The following is a 25,476-nucleotide window of genomic DNA, read 5'->3' as shown; positions in this document are numbered from 1 at the left end:
TTATATTTTTATCAAATTTTATTTATGTTTTGTGAATTCGTTATTCTATACAAAATCGAGAATGTATATTTTATATTAAATTACTTTAAGACACATTTTGAAAGAGTTTTGAAAGAGAAATGACGAAAGTACGTTCATTTGACATCTCATATTTTATTTGTGGTCACGCACTAAAAGTAAAGAAAAGGAAAACAAATAGTGAGAAAAGGATAAAGATAGAATAAGTATATTAAAATCAGCGCTATATTCAGAGTGCTATAAATGAAATATATAAAAAAAAGAAAGAAAATAAAAATAGAGTAAGAATTGATATCAGTATCATTTTTTGCATATTTTTAAAAAGATGCTTTAAAAAATAATTGCAATTCTTATCTTTTTTTCTATTATTTTCTTCTTTCTTTATGTATTTCATTTGCTACATTTTAGAAATGGTATTCATTTTTATCCTTTGTTTTCCATATTCTATTTGCTCCTTTTATTTATATTTCTTCTGCAAAATTTATGTGCTCAAGAAATGCTTATATATGATTAAAAGATTTTTAAGAAATACAAAATCTTTTCTAATATTAGATAATAATATTACTGATTAATTTAGAAATAAAATTAAATGTAACTATAAAATTCGTTCGAATAACTACTATGAATATTTCGTAGCTTTTTATTCGAGGGAAAATTTATCCGAACTTAGAAGGAGCAGATCGTTTCGGCCAATAGTCGAGCCGCTAGCTGGTCACGTGATACGTAACTCGGAATATTTCGTAGTTCTTCGTTCGAAGAAAGATTTACCGCGCAAACGTAGTTGAGGGGGAGACTGCTCCAACCAATAGGAAAGCTGCTAAGAAGTCATGTGACGCATTGCGTCATTCGTCTCTCGAAAATCCTTGGGACAGGACGTGTCGCCGGTTCGTACGTCGCAATTTCTATTCTTATTAAATTATTTTATTAATATTGTTATTAGTTTCGTTTATCTAAGTGTTCATTGTACATTGTGATAAGAAAATCAAATAGTTTTGTGAGTGATTATGTGATATGTTGTGTCGTTATTCGTCTTTCCGAAATCCTCGATAGGACGCATCACCTTGAGGTACGTAAATACGTATTGCGTCGCAATTTCTATTCTTATTAACTTATATCGCTTATATTACTATTAATTTTATTTAATTATTCATTGAATTATATTATTGAATGTTCAAAGCTGCAAGGCTGAAAATATTTTTCAATATAATTCAATCTTTCGAGAAAATTTCAGTTCGCGTTCATATCACGTTCGACAGGTTTCGACAGGTTTCGACTTGTTTAATTGCTTCCCCCTCCTTCCCCCCTTTCCTCAGTTTATATGATATATTGAAATTGTTATATGTATCGAAAATTATAATGTTTAAACGCTTTTCTTCCCTAAATGTGACCAATTTATTACGTAATATATTATTTTTCAATTATTTTTTACTTTCCATTATTATTTAATTAATATATTTATTCAATAATTTATTATTGAATATTATAATTTTTCGAAAAAATTAATTAATTCAATTTTGTTTATCAAATTACATTAGTTATTGCCTCGTTTTAATGCAATCTTTTAATTTTCATGTGTATTTATATATTTATTCTAAAAATTTGATTATTTTTTGCAGATTAATTATTCGAATATCACAAGGTGGAAAGGAAAAAGGAATTTCAATATGGATGCCGTAACGACTTTCGACGATTATTAATCGGAAAAGTGGTAACATTTGATTTTTCATTTTTTTTTGAATTATAAAATACTGATATATTTATATTTGTTAAGTAACTCATAATGCACGAATTATTAAGAATACTATAATGAAATTATATTAAATAAATTACATTTTTATTTTCATAAATTATACTTTTTATTTTAAATAAATTAAATTTATTCTTTTATCATCTAACTCTTAATTTCTAGCTTCAGAAAAGTATTTTCTTTAATAATGCTCGATAGAAAAAAGAAGAAAAGATCAAAAGATTTTGTTTCTTTTCTCTTGTTTCTTTATTCCCTCCCTGCTAATCCAACTTTTCTTTCAGAAAAAATTATAACCGCGTGCAATGCGGTTGATAGAGTCAGTGTTAATCTCGTAATAGTATTTAAAACATTTTTTAGAGCACAACTGCTCTAATTTAATTTAATTATATTAGTTATTCGCGAAATTAGAATCAGTGTTTGTTCGTCGATTGAAATTTAAACGGACGCGTCGATAGTCTTATATTTTTTTTTTTTTTTAAATATTCGTTTCGGATATATATTTAGAGTCAGTGTATCAAGAGAATAAGGCGATCATCCATCATTCGAAGAGGTAATTATTTTTATCATAATTTTTATTAATTAAATTTTTAATTTTTAAGAAAAATATTATGAATGTATTATAATATTTAACATTTTTTAAAGGTGCTGATGATTTTGCGGTTTTCTCTTGGATTTGAATCTTAACAAATATATGTAACCGCGCGCAATGCGGTTGGTAGAGTCAGTGTTTCCTTCGCAATAGTATTTTAAATATTTTTTAGAGCACAGCTGCTCTAATTGAAATTAATTATAATAATAATTATTCGCGAAATTAGAGCCAGTGTTTGTTCGCCGATTGTAATTTGAACGGACGCGTTAATAATTCTTTATTTTATTTTATTTTTTTTTTTTTAATATTCGTTTCGGATACACATTAGAATCAGTGATTCAAGATTATAAGGCGATCATCCATCACGCGAAGAGGTAACTATCTTCATATATCTTTTTATCAAGTTAAAGTTCCAATTTTTTAAAATAATGATGTATATGTTTTAAATTATATTTTATTTTTTGATAGTTTCTTGATGAGGACTTCCCATGGGTCAACATCGATGGCTATGCAGATTCTTCGCATCTAATGGTGAGTCGCATGCATTTTGTTTCCTCTGGTTACTCAATCATGTCGTAGGATAAAAGATCCAAATCGACACGGGTAACTGGTTGTATACGTAGAATTTTGCACGAGCACAGTGACCACGGATATTTATTATTCGTGAATAGTAACATTTTCTTTTTTTGTATTTTATTTATTAGTTCAGGCTAGGTCTTCTTGTACATCGTGTTTTTAAATATTAATAATTTTCTAAAATAATTCTAAAATTAAATTATTGCAATTATAAACTATATTTCATATGAATATTTGCAAATATCAAATATCTAAAAAAATATTAAAATAATACGATAATAATAAATCATATCACTTGATTTTGAAGATAATAAACATAATAATTTTATTTCTTTCGTTTGAAAATATATCAAATATTATGTGCAAGAAGACACTTCGCGACAGGCAGATTTTGAAATCAAAGCTATAAGTTTTGAATATTTTGTATTTTAAAAAATGTGCTTTGATAAAGGAATCGCCTGAGGGTATTTTTATTGATATTTAACTTTCAATTATTAAATTATTATTACATTGTCTTTCAATAATTTTTTAAATAAATATATTCCTATATATTTGATTAATAATTTTATAGAATATTTTAATAATTTATTATATTGATAAAAAGTAAAGTAAAAGTAAAGTAAAAGTAAAGTAGTTTCATTAAAATTTGAAATATGATATATACAAAATCATTAGCCCGTTAAATATTTATACTAATTTATCTTTTTAGCTCAGGATTTTCAGATTTAACCCTTTCCGTGTTCATTGCCAGGAACTCACTCACGTGCCCAGGTGTTACTTGGGTGAGAGAGAGGCAATGGGCATGATGACCCTAGTTCATAAGTTCATAAATATTTTTCAGCGACTGATGATGCGTTAGTATATCGTGCACGACGTATTTTTCACATGTGTATGTGTGGTTAGGCTGTGGAATTGCGTCGTTTTATTCCATTAATAATTATTAATTCAATCACAATTTGTAATATTAACAATACGTTATATATTACAGATTAAAAATAGTAAAATATAATCTTATTTGTTATATCATTATAATAATGATACATTATCCTCCAATGATATGATTTTGTTTAGAGGACATACATTTTTTTTCAATTGTACAGTATATTTAATATTAAAATTTATAAACATATATATATGAATATACACACGAAATTTTATTGTCTCATACGCAATGGTTGCTAGCCATCATCGGTCGATTTCAGGAGAATGGTACGTAAAGTTAGAGTATGCGTGTGGTGTGCCAAGCTCGGGTGTCGGAGGCGTCCCGGGACGCTTTCCCTAGTGTAGGCTTTTGCGCCCGAGTATTATGTGTGAGAATATCGTGGAATGAGTGTGTTGGTATGCCTGTTTTGCTCATTTTTTAAATATAGGGCTAGGTAGGATAGGTAGTATACTTCTTGTGTGCCTGTTAATTATTAAGTAGGTAGGGCCGGGCAGATTGTCACAGTCTCTGTTCGGGTAGGCGCGTTTTTTCGCGTGACAATCTGTTTCAGGAAATAAAATTTGGGAAATCGAGGATGAGGCTGGGATGAATGGTGAACGGTATCATTCGTCCCTGGCCTCGTTCATTCGATTTTTCGAATTTCGCGGACGCGATCGCGAAAAATATCGAAACGAACGTTGCGCTCGAGATTCTGCGCATGTACGGAGAACGATCGTTGCGATTGTTGGTCGTCCATGCGCACTTAGCTTCCGCGATTTAGTCCTTTTTTTTCCCCTTTTTTTCTTTGCTCTACGATTAGCGAATCTCGAGCCTAGATATAAGTTTCAGCGGGCATCGCGCCCGAAGGAGGAAGACCGAAGAGGCCTCGACAAACTGTCACGAAGAGGGGCTGCAACGAATGGTTTCTCATCTTTTGGATCTGTTTTTTTCGGTCTAAAGGATGGGAAGTCATTGTTACTATTTTGTCACTGTGCTCGTTTTAGTAATACGTAGTAATTGTTTGTGTTGTCTGGCCGATTGCATGCAGGCCCGTCATCCAGATCCAGCCATCATGGGCATCGCGATTTTTTATTAGTGTTGCGATTGATCAATAACGGGTTGCATTAGAGTTGCGTTTACAGATCTCGCGTTTTGAATTAGTGTTGCGATAAAATGAGAATCGCGTTCGTTGCAAATAATATCGCGATTTCTAATTATTTTGATGAATTAGTCTGCTTTTTTTTTTGTTTTTTTATTTGAATTTTTATTTTTTACTGTTACGATCATATGATATATTATCGAGATATTAATTTTTAAAGAATTTTGTATCGCATTTGTTTTAAGAATTAGTGTTGCGATGACGAATGATCGCGTTGTTTGAAGTAGTGTTGCGTTCATGAATAAACGCGTTTTGTATAGTAGTGTTGCGAATTTACGAATTGCCCATTATTTCTTCCACTTGGACTGTGGAAGCATGTTCCAGCTCTGGATCACCTATTGCGACCAAAAGAGTTGCAAAGGTGGTTTTACACGACGGCAGCCTCTGATATGCTGCAACTTTCCGTTATTAGTGTTGCGTACAAAAAAATACGAGTGCATAAAATAATTGATTTAGAGAATTTCATAAATATTTAAGATATTTCATATTTTCACGAATCTTTTATTTATTATTTTTTTCTTTTTTATTCAAGAATTGCATTGTAAATATAATAAAGCACTCTTCGCGTTTTTTTTTGGAGATCTTATTAGTATATTAGTGTTGCGAGATAGAAAAGATTCCACTCACGGTTTGTCCGGGTTTATATTGAGTGGATATTTTTTTTTGGTAACCCTTCTGGTTACCTCTTTTTTTTCTTTTCAGCATCCCCTTATTAAGAGCATTTTCTATTGAAAATACTTTTAAAAAATATTAAATAATGCTAAAAAAATATATTTCTTTAAATACGTAAATGTTTTTAAAATTATGAGTTACTTAACAATATTTTGGTAATTTGACTTTATTTTAAAAATTAATATTTCCTTTTTACTAATCCAGTAATTGAGTTTGTTACAGGTACGGATTGAAGAAAATAAAAAAGAAGAAGTAATTTTAAAAATTATTATTTCTTTCTTACTAATCCAATAATTTGTTACAGGTACGGATTGAAGAAAATAAAGAAGAAGTAATTAAGAAATAATGATTCGATTTTCATTTGTTAAAATTTAATTATCTGTGTTATTAAATTTCACTAATTATTCTGTTGTATAATTTGTTTCAGGAACTCTTCAATCTTCAAATTTCATCTTTCAATGAAGGGATCATCTCATTCTTCTTTCATTTCAATTTTTATATTAGGTAGGATCAAATAAAGTTAGCTTCTTGGTAGGATTTATAAGATAGGATTTATAAATGATTTAACGTTCTCTTCTTCCTCTTGTTAAAAGGCATAATTGCCTTTCCTACTCCGATTCATAGTTTCCCGAAAGAATATTCCTTTTCAAGGCAACATGATCATGAAATTGCCATTCCTAAACTTCCTTATTTTAAACAATCAGATCCTCGATACTTGATAGCTACGTGACTTCGTTCATCATAGCTATCGTTCACTTTTTTTTTGACCACATGTGGTTCATATCGTGTTGTGAATTTTTGAAAGTTGTGTTGTTGTTAGTTGATGAATGTTTGCTTGTAAGAAAGATCCTTTAGATTTTTAATAGACAGGCTTCGTAAATAAAATATTTTTATATAGATAGGGATATGAAAAGAGTTCTTAGAATAGATAGGAAAATCCTATATTTAAGTTTGTTTCAGGATTCTTTACTTCTTAGAAGAATAGAAGATTACATCGTGGAAAAATATTGATTAAAATGTATTTAAAAATGTAAATATATTTACAATTAAATGCATGCAAATCATGGGTGTTAAGTAGTTTGTAGATAAGTAGATAATGGCCAAAGTAGTGCTTTGTAGAATGCTTATTTCGCTTTTTTTTTTTTCTTTTTTTTTTAAGCTTCTAACTATCGATTATTTTCTATTTTCATAATGATGGAAATGTAAAATATCGATAGATTAATTAAAATTTCATTTTCAGATTTAGTCTTCCGCGCCGGTTTTCTTTCTATAGCTCCTTTTGTTGTTTGTATTGCGCAACGTGTAAAAGATTTAAACGTTTTGCAAACGTACGCCAAAAGGAGAATTTATTTGAAAATAAATTTTCACACGCAAAAGGAGGGTGGATGGGATGTCGTGGCTAGGGTGGGTCTCCAATTCGCAGCAACCTCCAAGCGGTGAGACCTGGGAAATCATTATTATTTAATATACAATATATAATCATATCACCGTTAATATATAATCATATCATAGTTAATATCAGTGATATAATTATATATTTTATAAGAAATAATATGAGCTAATTGGCTGCGATCGCGATTGTATTTTTATTATTGTAGATAAAAATTTTGTCTAAAAAATAAATAACAGTTTGTTAAAATATATAAATACAGATTTTTATTTTTATTTTGCACTTTGGAATGATTCAATTTTGTGTACTTAAATTACAATTTGTTATAGATAGTGTAAAAAAATACTTTTGGTATTTTTTGAAGTCGGTATTTCAGAACACGTGACACAAAGTTCCATAAGTTTTACCGTTCGCAGATAAAATCGTCACCATTTAAATCGCTAGCTTCTAGATCGTCCATTCCAGCAATAAAAAAATGTACCGACACTGCGTGCAATTTTAAATTATAAAATACGTGCAAGATTTTAAATTTTATACGAAATTAAATTTTCCGCACGTATTTCGATGCGTTCGTATCGAAAGTCGAAACGAAACTAAAGCCAAATGTAAACATACTCGACGGGTAAAGGCACGCGCTGTATCGATACAAACGATTATTTCTATTTCAAATCTTATAATTTCAATATTCTATTGTTGAATTATTAAATTCATTTAATTTTTTTTCTTTTTTTATTTATTTTTTTATTTTTATCGTCTAATGATAATAGATTCTGTATTTCATCTGTAATTCACGGAACACACGGATAAAAAAGTTACACTTGAAGACAGGTAAAACACTTTTCTGCATTGTTTTACTTAGTTATTCGAAAGATCGCACCACTGTTTTGCACGTAATGGCACTCGATTTAAAATCGCGATCGCATTGATGGGTTTTAAATCATTCTTGAAAACGAACAAAGTAATTTTCAATGTTAATTTTATTTTCAAATAGTACACGAAGTTTTTCATTTTTTCGAGAATTACATCAAATTCATCGCACAACGAAACATTCGAATTTTCTTTTCTCAAAATTCCTCTATTCAAATTTGACACCTAATTTCTCTTCCGTTGATTGCCATTCGTTGCTGTAAATCGGTTGCGTTAAATTTGTACCGTAATTTTTACCTATATGATTCGTCAAAGCGACATTATCCGTATAATCAACGACTGGTCCTGTATCAGTCACGTGATCTCTTGTATCATCATTTGATCCCTCATTTATTCGATAAGTTTTCGTACCACTAGCATATTTATCAGAAGAATGTAATAATGGCTCCATTCCGTTATTTTTTTCCACGTTACTAACATTGTTAATTAAATATGCCTGTGGTTGCGCGTGATTGCTGTAATTCCAATTCGAATACGTAAAATTGGATCCATAATTCTTATAGCTGCTAAAATTTGTACTTAAAACAGGTTTTCTTTCACTTTTGAAAAGTGAATTCGTCGAATCATTCGTACGATTCGTTTTATCGGGATTGGTAGTTATAAATCGTTTTCCAAAACTGCGACCCCAACCACCACCACCTGAGGGTACACCATAGGTCATAGACGGTGGAGCACCATAATAATCTCCTCCACCGCCACCACCGCCACCATAACCTCCTCCACCCCCTCCACCGTAACCTCCTCCACCCCCTCCACCGTAGCCTCCTCCACCTCCTCCAGATTTCGTTAAGAGGACAATTTCTTTGTATTGACCTGCAAGCAATCAAGTGCAATGCTATGTTCATTCAGTATTCGTAATGATAATCGACGAGGATAAATATTCGTGATATATTACCTCCACCACCGCCTCCGCCTCCGCCTCCACCGCCCTTCATGTATTTGTTCATTATCATTGCCATTGATATCATTAGAGACATACCTGCCATCATCATTCCTTTCATCGTAGCTATTCCTGATTTGAAAAAATTTCGATTAAAAAAGAAAATTTTGATTCCATTTGAAATTAATTATATTTGTATCATTTTATACATTTACCCATAAATTTCATTTTGAGCATCATAAGACCCGCCATCATCATCATCTGACATCCTTTGCCACCTCCCTTACCACCACCACCTCCTTTTTTCCCTCTTCCTAGAGTGTAATACGTATTTCGGTATATATGTTATTTCGTTAATTATTCATTAAACATTAAAATTTGACAAACCTTGCACAATATCGGTTTCGTCGAACATAACGTCGATCTGATTCTTTTCTCGATTCCCATTCCACCTGGGCAACGTAATTCTCAAGGCGAACGTGTCAAAGAAATCATTTACACTGCGCTCTATATTGTCGTTGCTCTCGTTAACGAATCTACCACGACTGCTCCTCGTCCTGGTCTTCACCAGTTTAACGTTTTGCCCCATTAAGTGAATCTCGTTCATGCTCCTGATCGACTCTAGGAATCGGCCGAGGCGGTTTTTCGCGCAGATCAACGAGAGATCGATAACGCATCGGTTTATATCCATCACGGGAAACTCAGGGAACCCGTCATCCTTCATCGAGTCATTTTTCAACGACGGTACCACTCTGATATCCACTCTGATCCCGTTCTTCCGGAAATCGAACACTCTTCGGCCAATGTTGCTAAAAATTACAATAATTTGAATGCGAAAGAAACGTTTCGTAGCGACGGAAATATTAGAAGTGAAATTTCGAGGAATCAGAAAAGAAATCACTTGTCGGGAACGAACACGTTTTTCAAAGAATAACGAAATAACAAGATCAAGTACTATTGACGATCGTTGGTCTCGACGATTTTATAAGGATCCACCGGATTGTTCTTGATCGTTGTTGCATCGTTGGCTTGGCTTCGTACCACGATCGGGATCGCCAATAAAATCACAATCAACATCGATCCTTGCACTTTGCGCACGATCCTCCAACTTGTCATTGCTCGACCGGTCCCCAAACGATTTCCAAAGACTGACTTCCATCAGATCGTAAATATCGTTTATATACAATAAGATTTATGTCATCCGTTGGGTTTTTTTCAGACATTGTCACGATTACCATTTATCATTCGCCAGTAAGTAAACAACGTAATGATACGTTTACTCGGTTTGATCTCCTAGATTGCAAAGCAGGATGCTGCCTTTCGAGAATTCGGGGACAAGATCATTGCGAAAAGATTAATAGAATTTGATCCTGGTCTGCGATGATGAAATCTTCTTGCCGTTTCTTATTTACCCGTTTCTTGGATATAACAATAGGAGGGAATTATTATTTTTAAGATAAGAATTGTAACGAAAGTTACAATAATCTTTGAAAAAAAATTAATTGTTCCGGGATTATAAATTACGTCGAAGACATATATTTCCTATTTTTACAAGATATGGGAATGTATTCATCGAGGAAGTGTCGAACAGTGAGAAATATTGGATAATTGATCACGGAACATCTGGATAGATTGGACATGTGCGCGAAGAAAGGAACGACCTTATTTCGCATCGATCCAATTGAATGGTACATTCATCTTGCTATTATTATATATATAATCCGGCGTGTCTATAATTTACTTGGCAGACCGAAGCGAAGACCAGTCTTTAATTCTCCCGTTCCCTACGATTTCTCGTTTCTTTTGCCACGAGCAGCACGCGAATCCAGGCATCCAGCATCGTTGAACGAATCGAGCCGATTAAATTAATTCCAAATTCTCGAATACGCAAAATGCAAGATAAAAGAAAAATACGAAGCGATATCGAAAGCGGCTTCTTAAAAACATGATTTTTTATTAAAACTTTACAATGAGTAATAAATACAATATAAATAACAAAGAGAAAATCATGTACACGATTCGAGGATGGTCCGTGTGCAACGACCAGCTTCTTCTCTCGAGCCTTGTGACCGTGTGGAGGTGGCGATAGCATGATTCCAATATAAAATAAATACCTACGAATCTACGAGTTATAGCTCGGTGACGGTGATGGAGATTACAGTGTAATGAAACTGAGAGAGAGCCAAAAACGATGAATGAAGAGAGAAAACAAAGGAATGATGAATGAGTGACAAAGAGAGAAAGAGAGAAGAAAGACAGAGAGAAATAAAAATATAAGAAAAGGAACGTAATAGTTAGTGTGGAGAGGAGATGGTGACGAAGACGAGGAGGAAAGAGCAAGTAAGAATACGAATGGAAAAGTGGAGAAGAGAAGGCGAGGAAATGAAGTGTGGAGACTCGGTGAGGTAGAGACGTGCTACTAGATCTCTGGCACCGGCTGTCGTTAGTCGCCGGCGGCCCCTCCGTTCACGAGTTTCTTAATTTTGTCGAAGCAACGATCGACGGTCCCGCACGTTGCCGTACTTCAGAACGGCCTGCTCCACGTCCTCGTGGATCGCGTCCAGGGATCTCCCGTATCCTGAATGCCCGTAACCATGGCCGTGGTGCTCCTCCGAGCTGTGAGTGTGAGAACTCGAGTACACCGGTTTGCTCACGATCTCGTAGGTGGTCTTCTTCTCGCCCCCGCTTGCCAGAGATTTCAGACCGACGATGGCCGATAACATGAGAGCCATCAGGCCCGTCATCAGCGCTTTACCCGCGAGCAGAGCTAGGGCGCCGAAACCGATTGCCCCCAACGTGCCCTTCATCATCATCAGACCTGCCATCATGCCTCCCATGCCGCCCTTCTCCTTCTTACGCCCTGCGCGAAATCGTCGTTTTTTTTGTTTTGTTTTTTCTTTCTCATTCCTCTCTCGAGTTGATAATCATAAGAGAAGAGCGTTCGTTTGTACGTTTGTAAATGGGGGGGAGGGGAAATTTCTTACCAGTTCCAACGCTTTGCCCGCCACCGCCGAGTCCAAGCTGAGCCAGGGTTTCCTCGTTAAAATTTCTCGCCGCCTCGAACGTCCTTGGATCGAACAGTTTGATGGAGATGGAGTGGCTGTTGAGATAACTTCCCACCTTGTGGACGAGGTACGCGTCCAGCCTCTTCTCCACGTCGTTGGGGAAATCTCTGGCCAGATTTGCGACCACCTCCGAGGCCGGCACGTTTGCCGTACCGTTCTCCTTGATCACCGAAACGCCCGGCAGGATGCTGATGTCCTCCTGCTCGGACAGCCTGTCGAGGAACGAGACCACGTCCAATTTGAGGCAGGTGGCGCTGTACGACTTGCCGCAATCCTTGCTCAAGCCCGAGGCCAGACTCTCGGCCGAGTCCTCGACCATCTGCTTCGAGGTGCGTCTCTCGATCTCGCCGGCCGCGGAACCGAGCAGAAGAATGGGAAGCAGAATAGCCGCCAACAGTTGGCCACTTCGTTTAACCTTCATTACTCCCTTCATTGCTTCCTTCCTTCCGTTTTTCGTTACTTTATCGTGTCACGGAGATGGCTTCGAGATCCCCCCGAGATCTTGACGCGATCCTGCTGGTTGGCGAACGGATCCGGCGGCGCGAGTAGTCTCGCTGGTTCTAGGACTGCGCTCGATGGTAGGACGGTAGGCCGAAGCTGACGGACGAGGCGCGTACCGTGCACTGGACATACCCTCGGATAGTTGCAGTATATATAGAGCGAATCACCGGGTAGTCCTTTTTCCTTTTTGCCTTTCGGCCCGTTCCATACATTCTCCTAAGTCGAGAGAGGCAACGGAGAGACGACGGCGGCTCTCTTGCTTCGCGGCGGTCCAAGAGGAGGCGAGGGGCATCCACCACCGCCGCCGCCGCCGCCGCCGCCTTGGCTGGCGTCAAGCGGCGAGAGGGAGCGTCAAATAGAGCGGAGAATTCGAATCTCTGTCGAATTCGCGGGGGGAAAAAAGGAGATACCGGAGACGCTATAATGAGAGCGAAGCCTCGTTGGATCACCTCGGATCGCCCATTCACGCCTCACGGTGTGAATCGCGGATTATTGCCTTTTTTCCCCCTCGGTATCGATTCGATACCGTGATCTAAAAATTATTAGCACGGAAAGTTTCTAACGCGATGTCGCTCAAATCGAGCAAATTGTTACGTTAATTCTTGTTTGTATCGAATGCACGTATACAGTGGGGGGTATGCGTGTGTATATACGTATATAACGCAGAAGAAATTGTTTGTCCACCATTTTCCGTAAATCTGTGTGCGTTTTACTCGGTCGTGGAAGAAAAGGAACAAGGTCGGTCGATCGATCGAGTGTTGCGGATCGATCGGACGACGACAGTAACGAACCCGGCGTGAACCACTTTCGATCTCGACGACGAAATCGAGGCGGTCGGCGGTGGTCGTCGATCGACCCGGCAAAACGGAGGCTTGCTTTACATCCGGTTGCGAGCGAAAATCGGTGTATTTACGAAAACGGCGCGGGGAGAGGGAGGAGTGGAGTCGTTGCGCGCACGTTATATTTACATCGGCTTGGAGCGAAACGAGCAGGCCTACTTTAAATTAGACCGGTTAACTCGGTGGAGATTGGATTTTCGCGCGCCACGCTCCAACGACGACGAGCGCGCGCTGCAGACGGATCTGGCAGCGAGAAAGTGGCCAATTTCCGCAGGAGGATCCAGAGGAGCATCTTTGGAGAGCAGCGCATCGATGGAAATCGCGTGATCGCGGAAATTGTGATTTTACGCGCTCATCTGACTCGCCGACTTTTCCGTATTTCCTGGGCTCGAATCTGATCGGATCTTATTAAATATTATTTTTAAAAATCATTTAAATCGGAAGAAGTCGATCGAAGAATTTATTTGGTTGAAATTTGTCATCGGAGGAAGAAAATGGCGTGCGTGAATCGTTTGAACGTGAAATTTGGCGAAAACAAAAAAAAACAAAAACGCGAAGTAAGAGAGTTCGACGTAACCAACTCGAGTCAAATTGGAATTAAAGAGAAGCTTTGTTGGATAGGATTCAGAGTATACACTCGGTCGTATTTCACTAAATATTTAGAGCTTCTCGAAACAAAGCGCGCGAATCGCGTGAAAGATTCGAGCGCATTCCGCTGAGAAACGATCCACCGTCAATAGGGCGTGGAGTTTGGAGCGTGGTAAAAAATTGGCCGCCGTTTACATGCATTTCGTACGGGCAGGGCGATGCGCTCGCACGCTGCTCGGCCAACAGGTGTGCCGGAAAGGAGAGAATTAGCCTTCTTTTCCACCTATCTATCTTCTTTCGCCACTTCCTTTTACCGCAACGCCTTCCTTTCGTTAATAATCGCGCGATCTCCGCTCAGCTGCTCTTGTTTCGCGATCCGCTCGCGCCGGAATCGGCCGATCCTCTTCGATCGTCCTCGAATCGGATTTTCTTCCAAATTTTTTATTGGTAAATTTTTTAATTTTTTCACAAAACTTTAACATTTCCCCCTCGGGTCAGATAAAAATATTATCTCAAATCGTAGCGAATCAGGAATATTTTAAACGTATAGATCTGATTCTTCGATCAAATTTTTCTAAAAAGTGAAATTTTATTTTGGATAGAAAGGTTTATCGTTGATACGAGGTTGGATGGAGTCATTAGAAAATGTATAGTGTTACGGATTCCATAGACTCGATTTTCATCGATCGATCACCGCCTTTCCAATCGATCGATCCAAATCGAATTGTGCCGTAAGTGGTGAAACGCGAATGGGCCCTGTTGTTTCCCATAACTGTTTCTCGTATACTGTTACTATCCTTCTGCCACATTTGATACGCGACAGACGCGGGCTCGTCTGAATTTCATCGGCCGGGTCGTTATTCCACGATCTTCCTTCTCCTCCTCCTCTTCCCCCTCCTCCTTGTGCGCTATTAAATGATTCTTGTTCGAAAGGCGGCGTGGGCAAAAAAGATGGAAAACGCCACTTTGCTACTCCACTTTCGAGACGGGGCGAAAGCGAAAATTAAAATCGATCAACGACGCAATTTCATAAGTGTCCTTAATTCCTACGTTTCTACGGACGCGTCACATGGAGTGATATAAGAAAATCGACTAGCTTCCCCTGTCCTCCCTAACTTCTGGTTGAAAGTTAATGCAAAAGCGCGTGGAAATAAAAGCTGTGATTCGACTAATCCGCGGATATCTATTTGGGTTAAGTGGCCGGCAAGTTTGCGGCAATTAGCAATTGAAACTGGAGAAAACTGGATCGAATCGCCCGTTCGATCATCGATGGAGAAGTTCGATTTTATAAGACTGTCCCTGTCTAATCCGCAATCAGGTCAATCTCCGTTTCTTTTCCACGATTCTAATTCCTCTCTCTTTCTCTCTCCCGTTTCGTCGATTTATATACAGGGTGTATTCGAATCACGAGTTTATTCGATAAAAATATCTCACGCATTCGAAGATAATTTTGAAAAGTATAAGATTTTTTTCTTGTAAAATGTTTCCTATAGAAGGTATTTATTATAAAATTTCTACCTTTTTTTTTAAAAACGTATCCACGTACTTGTCTTTCTTCCGGATTGAATTTTGAACGTTGATAACTTTTCGAATATAACCGAGACACCCTGTACATATCGGAAGCGTAATTGCACCGCGCCGTTGCTATCGCGCGCGGTCACCCCGTTTTCGTTTCGAAAATCGAGACATAGAACGTATCGAGAAAGTCGCCGTGAATTCCCCGAAGATCGATCGGTGATCCTCGAAGGAGATCGTTTCCTCGGTGAGCGGCGACGTTATTTGGAAAAGCGTGTCGGACGAGGAGGAGCGGCTCGCATGCCCGACTATGATGGATCGTATTCCCCTTCCTCGCAGAATCGATAGTTTCGATGGATTCTCGAAGCTTTCCATTGTTTGCATAATATAAGAATTTACAGAATTATTTACTTATCGGTTATAATCCGTATAATAAGTTGTCTGTCCGAAATATTTGTCATTTTAATATACTGCAGTGTAACAAGGATAGTCGAGATTCGAATAATTCGTGATATTGGAAGTTTGGAATAAAAGGAAATATTGGCAGTTTTAGAAAATGCGTTGAATTATAATCTACGATTCAAGCTTTCTGCCAATCCGGTACAGTTTCAAAAGGAATAGTTTCACGGCAATTTCCGTAATTTCTCTGAAGCCTTTTCCTATTCCAGCGTCCGTCTCGTGCTCAGTTCACGCGTCTAATGTTCTCAGGCATGCCGAGCGAATGCACGCGTTATCGAGTTGTGTGTGGAACGGGGAGGAGAAAAAAAGGGGGAAAAAAAAAATTGAGGCGCATCGACGTCGACTACGAACTCGATTACGAACTCGATTACTGGCCGAATGGCTGCGTAGACCTCGTTAATTCGAGAACGAGCATCCGTTATGCGCTCGAAAATTCTTCGTGCGCGATCATACTTTTGCATTCTTTCACTTCGAGGCTACGAATTCCTCGTTCAATTATTTTATTATCGTTTAAATTCTTTAAAAAAAAGAAATACAATTATTGCGTGCATTTCTTGTAAAATTATCTCAATAACGATTCAATTCGAAGTGACTTTATAGAAGGAATAATAGCGGATAAAATTATTTCGATTTCGTAGATTCCGTTCGCAGAGGAAATCTCTCGCTTTATTCATCGATGGAGATGATCGTTGTACATCAAGATGCGAATATTTTTCGAAGAAGAGCTAAGCTGAATAAAATTGAATCCTCATTTCGAACGAAGAAGAGGAGAAAATTTAAAGAAATCTACCACTAATCGTTTACACGATTCTTCGCGAAAATCATAAATCAATCCTGTTTAAGAAGACTGTTTATAGATACTTAAAAGAATCTTTGAAATAACGGAACTTCGTGAGGAAAATTCAAAATCGAAATCCAAACCCAAAAAGCCCATCATTCGACTCATCAACTTCTCGCCTCGAGTTCTCCGGCCTCTTGACAGTGCTGTCCTCTCGATCGGCTCGTAATATATCCGAGGTTCTCGCCCTCTCCACGTGACTCGATCACAACCGATACCGTTACCTCCCCACTTGGAGGAGAGGAATGGCAAACGATCGACCAAATAGGAGGGAGGGGAGGAGAGCGCGAAGTAGGGGTCCACGTGGAGGCAATGACCCAGTGCCCTTGATCCTGAGGATCCTCCAAGAGGGAAGGACGAACGGCCAATCGTTGCCTCGGCCACTTTTCCCACCTTTCGCGTCACAGTGACCTCGATTCCTTCCCCTTCCCTGCTCTCCCACCTGTTCTCTCTTCCCCACCTGTCGTCCTTTCTCTCTTTCTCTCTCTCTCTCTCACTCCTCTATTTGGGTCGTTAGCCTTCCCCTCTCGCCAAAGATAACCCGCTTACCTTAGCGATTATAGATTTTTAATTATTTATTTAATTATTTTAACAGTCGTGGCATCGTTGGACCGAAGAATGGATCGAAAGGAAAGTGGATAAATGTTTGTTTGATGGATTGGGCGAAGAGAGGAATTTTAGGAACGAAGGATGGAAATTATCTGCGAGGAGAATTATTTATCGTCGAGGAGAGGGACGCGTACAAATTTTGTACGCCAAAGAGTTTGTAAAAAAGAAAAGAGAAAAAGAAATGAAAAGAGAGGATATGATGCCATTTTATTTAAATACGATGCAGAGGGTAACAGAGAGGAGATAATAAATAAAGCGAGGGGATGAGAGGATGAATTTTGTTGGCGATTTTTAAAGGTTAAATTCAAGGGATGTCTTGATAGGGGTACTGTTCAGGCCCGAATTCAGGGGCCCAACCTCTGTAGGGTTGATTCAACTCCTCCTGCGACCTGTGCCAATGTTCGTGGTGGATCTCGGGTTTCACGACTCCGTAGGTCACCCTGGCGGGGGGTGGTGGTGGCGTGAGCAACGCCTTCAGGGCAACCGCTCCTGAGAGGAGAAGGGACAGCAGGCCAGCACCGAGTCCCTTGATCCCTATCAGGCCGATCAGAGTGATGATGATCGGCAGGACGATCATGGCTTTGAGTTTCAGGGCCAGCAGAAGCGGCAGTACGATCTTCTTCAGTTTGGTTCGGGCTGGAACGAAAGGGAAACGACGTCAAATTTAAAATTTCGCTTTTAGAAATTTTGCGATTCTTTCTTTTTCTTTTAACAATAACAATAACAAATAATCTCGATCGTGTATAAAATAATAATAATAAAAAAACAATATATATATATTGATGAATTTGACGATATTTAGGATTTCCAATTCGAAATCTGTATGGAAAAGGCTCTTATCAGTTTCTTTTCCTCTCTTTTTTAACGACCAACAATGCGTTGTTATTATCATCGGAGAAGAGGAGCGACACTGGCAAAAAAATTTTGTGCGTACCCTTGATCGATCGTCGAGTGAAATTTATCGATACGATGAATGAGGGGCCCAGGGCCCGGGAAGAGAAGGGGATATATCTGTGTAAGAATCTTGGAATCTTTAATGGCCACTTTAATCGCCGGCTATCTACTTTCTTCGACATGTGGCACTCTCGTTCAAGGTCCTCGTTCCTCGTGTTCTCGTCGGCTGCCGTCCCAGAAACCCGGAATCCCAACGGCGGCCCACTTTGCCCTCCCCCCATCCCCACCGTCGTTTTCGCGGATGCGGAGGAAGTGGGACGCGCGTTGGACGACGCCGGCTTTCTACGCCCGGCGCGGCTGCGGCCACTTTCCTGCGCTCCCTCTTCGTCACCTTCTCGCTTCTTGTTCGCTCCTTCCGTGGAGGGAAGGAACGCGAGGTTGATTCGGGGAGGGGGAGAAAGAAATGAAAAAAGAGAGGAGGGGAGAGAGAGAGAGAGAAAAAGAAAAATCGGTGGAAATTTCGAGGCGAAGGAAAAGAGGCCGAGGAAAAGAGGAGAGCAAAAGGCGCGCGAGGAGGATTCTCGCCACCAATCGGAAGCCTCGCCACCGGAAGTCCCACTTTCGCAGCCAATCGCCTCTCGCCTCGGTGGCTTACTTCGATCGTATTAGAGAGAGTTTAGAAAGGCGAGGGGCTATAAGTTGGCGGACGTGTCGCGATCCGATCGCAGCACCGGCTCGACGCCTCGAAGATTGAGACGCGTGGAATTTAAGTTGGTTAAATTAGAGATCCAAGCTGGAGGCGCATGAATATTTTTCCATTAGTTTCAGCGTTCTCTCGCGCTTTGGTATTCGGAGGAGTCGAGGCCTCGAATGCTTAAGATGATCGATATGTAGGCTAAAGGAGAGATCGAAGGAATGGTTATTTTCGATAGAAAGTTCCTTCGAGCTTTCCTCGATGATTGATTCTTCGGTGAGTTTTTCCTTTTTTTTTCTTTTTTGGAGAAAAATACATATGTCTCTTTACACAATCTATTCTTCTCCCCCTTCTATTTTCCAATCTCTCACTTTCTATTTTCGGATTCTTTTTAATTAAAGCTTGGAGACTTTCGATGTAGTGTAGTGAAAACGTTTACATTTGCCTTAACGTTAAAAATCAAGCTCAACTCAAGTTGGAATCGATCTGGATTTCTTAAAAAAAATTCCTAATTTTTTAACGTTTAAAAAACAAATCTCGAAACAATCGTTCACCTTTGAATATCGCACTCTCAAACGACTCGATATTTTTCTTCCACGCGGCTGATTCATCGAATTTTAACTTGTACCTCTAGTTCCCCTGCTCAAATCCCAAGAAATAATTCTCACCTTCGGACGCCCCCGTGATCAAGGCCCTGAGTTCAACGCCCATATCCTTCCGTCCCAAGGCTCTGCCAAACATATCCGCGGAAGATCCATCGTTGGGCAGACGAACACGGATCCTCCTGCTGTTCAAGAATCGTTCGATTTGTCCTATCAGAGGATCCTCGCTCTTCCTCGCCGATCCTTCCTCCTCGTCGTCAACGTGGACCTTCTCCAAAGTGATCATGTCACCGTAGATGTTGACGGTATCCCTCTTGTTCAACTCGTCCATCGCCCTTGTCAGCCTGATCTCCACGTTCCTCGGATCTTCCGCGACGGCGACGCAGGCGAGCGACAATGCCGCAAATAAAACGGCGTTAAACGGTTTCATCGTGATGAGTCTGTTATCGGGTATCGAGGAACGCGCGAGGATTTTGACTGTTTGCCCCGGGGGCAAATTTTTCTTTTATACTTGGGCCCGTGATCGATGGTGGGGGCGGTTTGAACCATTTGGCAAGCGACGTGCAAGGACCGCGGTGTCAGGAATTTTAATTTCAACGTCTCGCCGATCTACACTAAGCCTACGATGAGTGGGTACGCACTTCCCACGTAAGCGACTTGGTTGCGCTTCGAACCGATAGAAATTTAATTTTCCTTTTCAGCGCGATCACTTTCGAGCGATCGCATATGTTTTCCAATTAGATTTTTACGTCGAGACTGTTGTATCTGGCAATTTTTATCTATCGCCTCCGAAAATTTCCCTCTCTCATCCTAGAATAAATGTCGAAGTTAGTTTCAAAAGATACATTGATGAATATTTTTATGCATCATTCTGAAGTAAGTGATGCTAACGATTTTGCTGGACGCTCTTGATAATGGAAAAAAAAAAAAGAAATCGTTTAATATCGAAAGACCGGATAACATATTTTTTTTGCTTGGAAAAGTAAAGAGAGAGAGAGAGAGAAGGAAAAAGAGCAGTGTATTTGCTTCGAAACCCGAGAGAGACATAAATGGAGAAATACGGATTTGTAGAAACTTGGAGTGAGAATACACAATTTTCTGGAATGGAAGGAGCATCTTAACGATGATTGAAAGTTGATAGGCCGTTTTAAGGTGCGGATAATTTGTTTTAGAGAAAAGTAGGAAGAAGCATCTTTTCAAACGGCGTCCATTTGCCGTTGGGAGACGTTGGAAATAAGAATCACAGTTTATTCGTGGAAAGGCGCGAACGTAGGCATGGACGAAGAGGAGATGTCCACCGGGTACTTTCTACCAAATTCTCTATTCAAACGAGCATCTATTCGAACAGAGAAGAGAGGAGAACAATAATCGTACTTCAACAATAAAGATATTTCTTGTCTCTCACGAAATCGTAAGAATAATAAAAGGATGTGTGTGGCGCCTTTTGTCAATCTCCAATCACAATGGCAGCAAAGTTTCCAGAGACGACGCGTGTTTCTTCTTCTTCTTCTCTCTCTCTCTCTCCCTCTCTCGAATCGGCGGCCACGCGATAATGCCGCCCGTTCCTAGCCTTCGGTGGTATGCCTTCGACGATACACGATCCACGATCGTGTATATGCACGAGACGGCGGGTATAATAAGTTTCTCGGTGAAAATTAGATTTCCGTGCCTGTTGCCGCGTGTGACACGGAACACGCGGCATGCAAAACGGACGACCTGCTGTTGTGCTGCTGCCGTGTCCCGAATCTGTTTTCGGTCAGAAGGAGGAAGAAGGAGGAAGGAAGAAGGAGAGAAGGAAATGGAACGAACGAAGAGGAAGAAAGGGGAGAGAGAGAAGGTGAGAAAACGGAGTAGAAGAGCGGTGGGAGTGGGAAACGAAACTGTACGTCCGATCTGAATCGAATATGAGCCATGACCGATTGTCGAACATTTCGATATTTCGCGGCGGGGCAAACGCAACACTAATCACGTATCGGCCGTATTTTCTATGCACCTTCGCGCGTTGCATCGTATATAATATTTTTCCACGCGCATAATCGATTATTTCTCCCAAATTAGAAATCGGCTTTCGATTTATCGCGTTTAAGAGAATCGTGTCGAAAGTGGTGTTGCGTTTCAAGGTTTTTTTGAATACAAATCCTTTTTTAAAGTTAAGAAAAAGGAATTATATTCACTTAGGAAGAATATCGAGAACGAGAACGGAAACAAATTGGATTGATTCGATTATTAACGAATCGACGAATTAATAAATGAGAAGAGGTATTTTGTAAGAAGAAATATTGAATAATTTATTAATACAAAAGGGATTAATATAATAAATATTAATCTAGCAGTCGAGGGAATTAATTATCTAGATCTAGCATCTTTAAACGCACCAGACACGCGAGATATGGCCTCCAACTGATTCTTCTTCTTCGTTCAAAGAACGTGATTTCACTCGAGATCGTCGACCCGTTTCAATTGGTTTCGTTCGTGATCGGCGCCTGGGCCGAGTATGCCAAAGAATGGGCATCCGTTTGATCGTTGAAGCTTCTGTAGTAACCCTGAGGTTGCACGTTTGCCGCCACGTTGCCCGACGACCAGCCTTGTCCACCGCCGTTGTCCACCCACCCGGTTGACGGCTGATTGTTCTTGTTGAAGAAACTCGTCGCCCCGTTGCCGCTGCCGAACAGCCTCTGGAAAGCCAGCACCCCGGCAAGGAGAAGGGCGATCTTGCCCACGAAAAGGGCTTTCATGACCAGCAGGCCCAGACTTCCGAGCACAATTGGGATCAGGGCGAATAATTTTACCCCAGCCGCGGCGATCAGTGGCAACGCGATTTTCTTTATCTTGGCACGACCTGAAGAAACGGAAAATTGTATCTATTTCTACGCCAGATCCAAATCTTTGTCAAAATTCAAAATAGATGCCGAGTTAGTTCGTCAAATAACGAAATTATTCCTTTTCTGCTGTAAAGTAACAAGCGTTAAAAGAAAAGAAGAAAAGAAAATTTAGATTCTCAAGCGCTGATTCATCTTCTTTCCCAAAATTGAATTGAAGATAAATCAAAGGTAATTCTCTTGTTGTCAAAATCACCGCGAAACTCGAAGAAAATAACACAACTCCCAGAGCTCTCGAACACGTTTACTTACCGACCGACCCCTGAATACTTGCTAATTAACAGTCTTACTGTTATTAACTTCCAATAAGCATTTCTCTCTCTCTCTCTCTCTCTCTCTTTTCTCACGGAGCATGGCGTAAAATATAATTTTGAGAAGGAAAGCGAACGTAGGAGGTGGAACGCGCGAGGAACGAGTTTATCCGGAACAGGTTGCCGCGGCGCATCGTGTAGATATCACGAAGGTGAAAGGCTTGGTCGAGCAAGGCTTGGTTTATTCGTTCATATGTGTGTGACGTGAACGGTCATCACGGGTGGGAAGGATTACGTAACGGATGCGCATGTCTCTTCTATGATAGAAAGATAGAAAGTTTACCTTCGTCCAGAGCGCGGGAGATGGAGCCCTCCTCGGGCATGCTCAGCTTCAAACTGTGGGACCTCACGAAGGACATGACCGAGTCGAACATCATGCCCATCAGCTTGATGGCTCTATCCGACGCGTCTCTCGGCAGCTCGTTCATGATGTCCACCTCGGTCTTCAGATCTTTTCCGTTGCGCTCCACTGGAAGGGAGAGATGGGACCGCGTGCTTATCACTTTAATCTTTTCTTCTAATTTATTCGATAATTAAATTAATTGTAAATTTCACAACACGTGATTAAAGCAAAGGAAAACAAATGATCGAATCACTCGAACCAACTTTTTAGTCAACGAAGAAATGATGAATGATATCGAGATTGTATCGATTTGAAGAAGTTGAACGAGTTAAACGAACGAACTTCGTGCAAATTTACATACGATCGATGTCACGGAGAAAATCGTATAATGATTGGCTTTAAAAGGATCACGAAGGTTGAAGAGAAATTGATAGACGAATAATGGTTGAAACTCACTCGGCGTTTCCCTTACGAACTTGACCCCGTCGATGATGTCAATATCGCTGGACCTCGCAGCTCTGTCCAGCATGCTGACAGTCTTGACGGAGATACAGCTGAACAGCGCGTTCTCTTGCTCGAAGCAATCGAGATCCCTGTTCAGTTGAACGTTGTTAACAACCGACGTGGGCACAGCCGTCGCGGAAGCGGCGAGAAATCCCAGAATCACCAGCTTGTTCATCTTTCCTGACCGATCCGACAATTGGCGACTATCTCTCTCTCTCTTTCTCTCCCTCTCTCTCCCTCTCTCTCTTTCTCACTGTCCACGAGGATCGATCCTCGGAAAATTTTCGGAGCAAAGTGTGATCTGACCCTCCGTAGCTTCTATCTTTATAGGTGTTCGCCAGCTGGGACCCTCCCCAATATCCCCACTCTCACGGCGGATGACGCGTGTGACGACGACGAACGACCAAGGCACACACAAGGCGTCATCGCGCTTGGTACACCGTCGTTGTTGTACCCACCTCCCCGTCACGCCGAACTTTCTTCAATAATTTTTTAAACAAACGGCCGACTCTTCCCCGGGTTGGCGCAAGAAGCTGGCCGGACCCTAGTCACGCGGGCAATACCGATCACCCAAGTTCCCAGATTTGGGTCAGTAGGGAGACGAGAGGATACCAGTGTGTGTGTGTGTGTGCGTGGTGACACCGGGAGAGAGGATGATATCTTTCCACGTTCTTCAAAAATTGTCCAATCCGAGACAACAGATTCGACGAATTCTCGTGAATATTACGAGTTCGTAGATGGACTTACGACCGGATCCTCCCGGCGCGCGTGTGTTCATATAATTCATCTAAATCCCCTCCGGCATTCGTCTCCCCTAAATTCTAGGATTGAGAAGCGTTGGAGAGATAATTGGGACGAATGCGCGTATCTTGTATGCGTCCACGTGCAACGAGCGAGCAGTTCACCTTGACCCACAGACGTGGTCGTGCAAAGCCACGACTCGTTGCATTGATGGATTTCCTGATACGACCACGTTTGATGATATGATTACCGATAGTTTCTCCGCACATTATTATCTCTTTTGTATTCCACCGATATATCCCGCGTTACGTACCGAGAATCGCCTCTTAACGTCGAAGCTCCAAGCTTTAAGTTATTAAGACGAAAGAAGACAGATCTCACTCGAAATCCTCTAAAATTCAAATTATTTCCTCTAACGTTCGTACAGACATAGGATAATATAAATTTTTCGCACGCATTTTACGATTTTTCGAGAGGCAGAGAGAGAAAGAGAGATAAACTATACTTTCACCGGCTCGCTATTTACAGTGTAAATAGCGGTTTAGGTACGCGCTATAGTGAATGAAATTGGTCGATAGTACTTGTCGATACTTTTAATTGCAGTTCACCTCTATCCATTTCTCCGTGTTTTTCTTTTCAAAGTAAACACCGATCGTCGATTAACCATATATGTATATATATGTATGCTCGGCCAAACAAATGTTGTGCGAGTGTACTCATTTTTTCTTTCTTTTTTTTTTTTCTAATAAGGATTTATCGCGAATTCCTGGGCGGATAAGTAGCTCAGCCAGAGCGTGTGTCACTCGCCCGGCAAACAATGTCCGATCGATCCCCGTGCATTGTACGCTGTTGTTGTTCTTCCTCTTTTTTTCTTTTTTTTTTTCTTTGGAATGGCGCGTGCCTCGGAATGGCAACTGCCTTATTCGCGGGCGCCGCGTTCCATTGTCTCGTTCCGGGTCTCTTTAAATATTTAACAGCCGCGCGGAACTTCGTCACCTCCTGCGTTAACGGTATAACGTTCGATGGATTTTCGCGATTAATTTTCTAGGTTACACCCGGCAACCTCTCAAAGTCGGCCACCACGTATATCTTATCACTCACCAACCGATCGTTTTCTAATAATTCTTCTCGAGGTTGTTTCGAACTCGCCGATGGTTCGAAGAAGGAAAAAGTGCTGGTGAAAAGAAAAATTTCGAGAATTTCTGACCAAAGTA

At 40.0% G+C, this 25,476-nt stretch overlaps 4 protein-coding genes and 1 long non-coding RNA gene across 5 annotated transcripts; 1 reads left to right on the top strand and 4 right to left on the bottom strand.

Annotated features, from left to right (window-relative positions):
- Positions 1 to 871: 871 nt before the first annotated feature.
- LOC133667399 (uncharacterized) lies at positions 872 to 5,977 on the top strand. The gene is made up of 4 exons (XR_009832871.1): positions 872 to 1,084; positions 1,635 to 2,315; positions 2,408 to 2,728; positions 2,823 to 5,977. It is a non-coding gene; the product is annotated as an uncharacterized LOC133667399 (long non-coding RNA).
- A 2,055-nt stretch (positions 5,978 to 8,032) lies between these two features.
- LOC133667397 (uncharacterized) lies at positions 8,033 to 10,660 on the bottom strand. Its single transcript, XM_062085727.1, has 4 exons — positions 9,836 to 10,660; positions 9,268 to 9,689; positions 9,096 to 9,194; positions 8,033 to 9,012 (listed from the first exon to the last, which is right to left on the bottom strand). Exons 1-4 carry the CDS (start codon positions 9,994 to 9,996, stop codon positions 8,846 to 8,848), a joined length of 849 nt encoding a protein of 282 aa, XP_061941711.1. The 5' UTR covers positions 9,997 to 10,660; the 3' UTR covers positions 8,033 to 8,845.
- Positions 10,661 to 10,814: 154 nt separating this feature from the next.
- LOC107994597 (uncharacterized) lies at positions 10,815 to 17,322 on the bottom strand. The gene is made up of 2 exons (XM_017051589.3): positions 11,865 to 17,322; positions 10,815 to 11,740 (listed from the first exon to the last, which is right to left on the bottom strand). Exons 1-2 carry the CDS (start codon positions 12,376 to 12,378, stop codon positions 11,358 to 11,360), a joined length of 897 nt encoding a protein of 298 aa, XP_016907078.1. The 5' UTR covers positions 12,379 to 17,322; the 3' UTR covers positions 10,815 to 11,357.
- A 154-nt stretch (positions 17,323 to 17,476) lies between these two features.
- Positions 17,477 to 20,999, bottom strand: LOC107994586 (uncharacterized). The gene is made up of 2 exons (XM_017051572.3): positions 19,551 to 20,999; positions 17,477 to 17,930 (listed from the first exon to the last, which is right to left on the bottom strand). Exons 1-2 carry the CDS (start codon positions 19,912 to 19,914, stop codon positions 17,599 to 17,601), a joined length of 696 nt encoding a protein of 231 aa, XP_016907061.2. The 5' UTR covers positions 19,915 to 20,999; the 3' UTR covers positions 17,477 to 17,598.
- Positions 21,000 to 21,746: 747 nt separating this feature from the next.
- LOC107994584 (uncharacterized) lies at positions 21,747 to 24,142 on the bottom strand. Its single transcript, XM_017051570.3, has 3 exons — positions 23,474 to 24,142; positions 22,958 to 23,143; positions 21,747 to 22,323 (listed from the first exon to the last, which is right to left on the bottom strand). The coding sequence occupies exons 1-3, from the start codon at positions 23,694 to 23,696 to the stop codon at positions 21,941 to 21,943; spliced, it is 792 nt and encodes a 263-aa protein (XP_016907059.1). The 5' UTR covers positions 23,697 to 24,142; the 3' UTR covers positions 21,747 to 21,940.
- Between the last annotated feature and the right edge of the window lie 1,334 nt (positions 24,143 to 25,476).

This window comes from Apis cerana, linkage group LG15 (assembly GCF_029169275.1).
Source record: "Apis cerana isolate GH-2021 linkage group LG15, AcerK_1.0, whole genome shotgun sequence".
In the NCBI taxonomy this organism is placed as follows: domain Eukaryota; kingdom Metazoa; phylum Arthropoda; class Insecta; order Hymenoptera; family Apidae; genus Apis; species Apis cerana.
This window is presented reverse-complemented; position numbering and strand designations above follow the sequence as displayed.

Excerpts from the sequence above, each read along its gene's own strand:
- LOC133667397 (XM_062085727.1), bottom strand. The coding sequence starts at position 9,996 with ATGACAAGTTGGAGGATCGTGCGCAAAGTGCAAGGATCGATGTTGATT. Across the intron at positions 9,690-9,835 it reads GAGACCAACGATCGTCAATA|CAACATTGGCCGAAGAGTGT; the intron begins GTACTTGATCTT and ends TGTAATTTTTAG. Across the intron at positions 9,195-9,267 it reads CGAAACCGATATTGTGCAAG|GAAGAGGGAAAAAAGGAGGT; the intron begins GTTTGTCAAATT and ends ATTACACTCTAG.
- LOC107994597 (XM_017051589.3), bottom strand. The coding sequence starts at position 12,378 with ATGAAGGGAGTAATGAAGGTTAAACGAAGTGGCCAACTGTTGGCGGCT. Across the intron at positions 11,741-11,864 it reads CGGGCAAAGCGTTGGAACTG|GGCGTAAGAAGGAGAAGGGC; the intron begins GTAAGAAATTTC and ends GATTTCGCGCAG.
- LOC107994586 (XM_017051572.3), bottom strand. The coding sequence starts at position 19,914 with ATGAAACCGTTTAACGCCGTTTTATTTGCGGCATTGTCGCTCGCCTGC. Across the intron at positions 17,931-19,550 it reads GATCACGGGGGCGTCCGAAG|CCCGAACCAAACTGAAGAAG; the intron begins GTGAGAATTATT and ends CTTTCGTTCCAG.
- LOC107994584 (XM_017051570.3), bottom strand. The coding sequence starts at position 23,696 with ATGAACAAGCTGGTGATTCTGGGATTTCTCGCCGCTTCCGCGACGGCT. Across the intron at positions 23,144-23,473 it reads GTTCGTAAGGGAAACGCCGA|TGGAGCGCAACGGAAAAGAT; the intron begins GTGAGTTTCAAC and ends TCTCCCTTCCAG. Across the intron at positions 22,324-22,957 it reads CTCCCGCGCTCTGGACGAAG|GTCGTGCCAAGATAAAGAAA; the intron begins GTAAACTTTCTA and ends CCGTTTCTTCAG.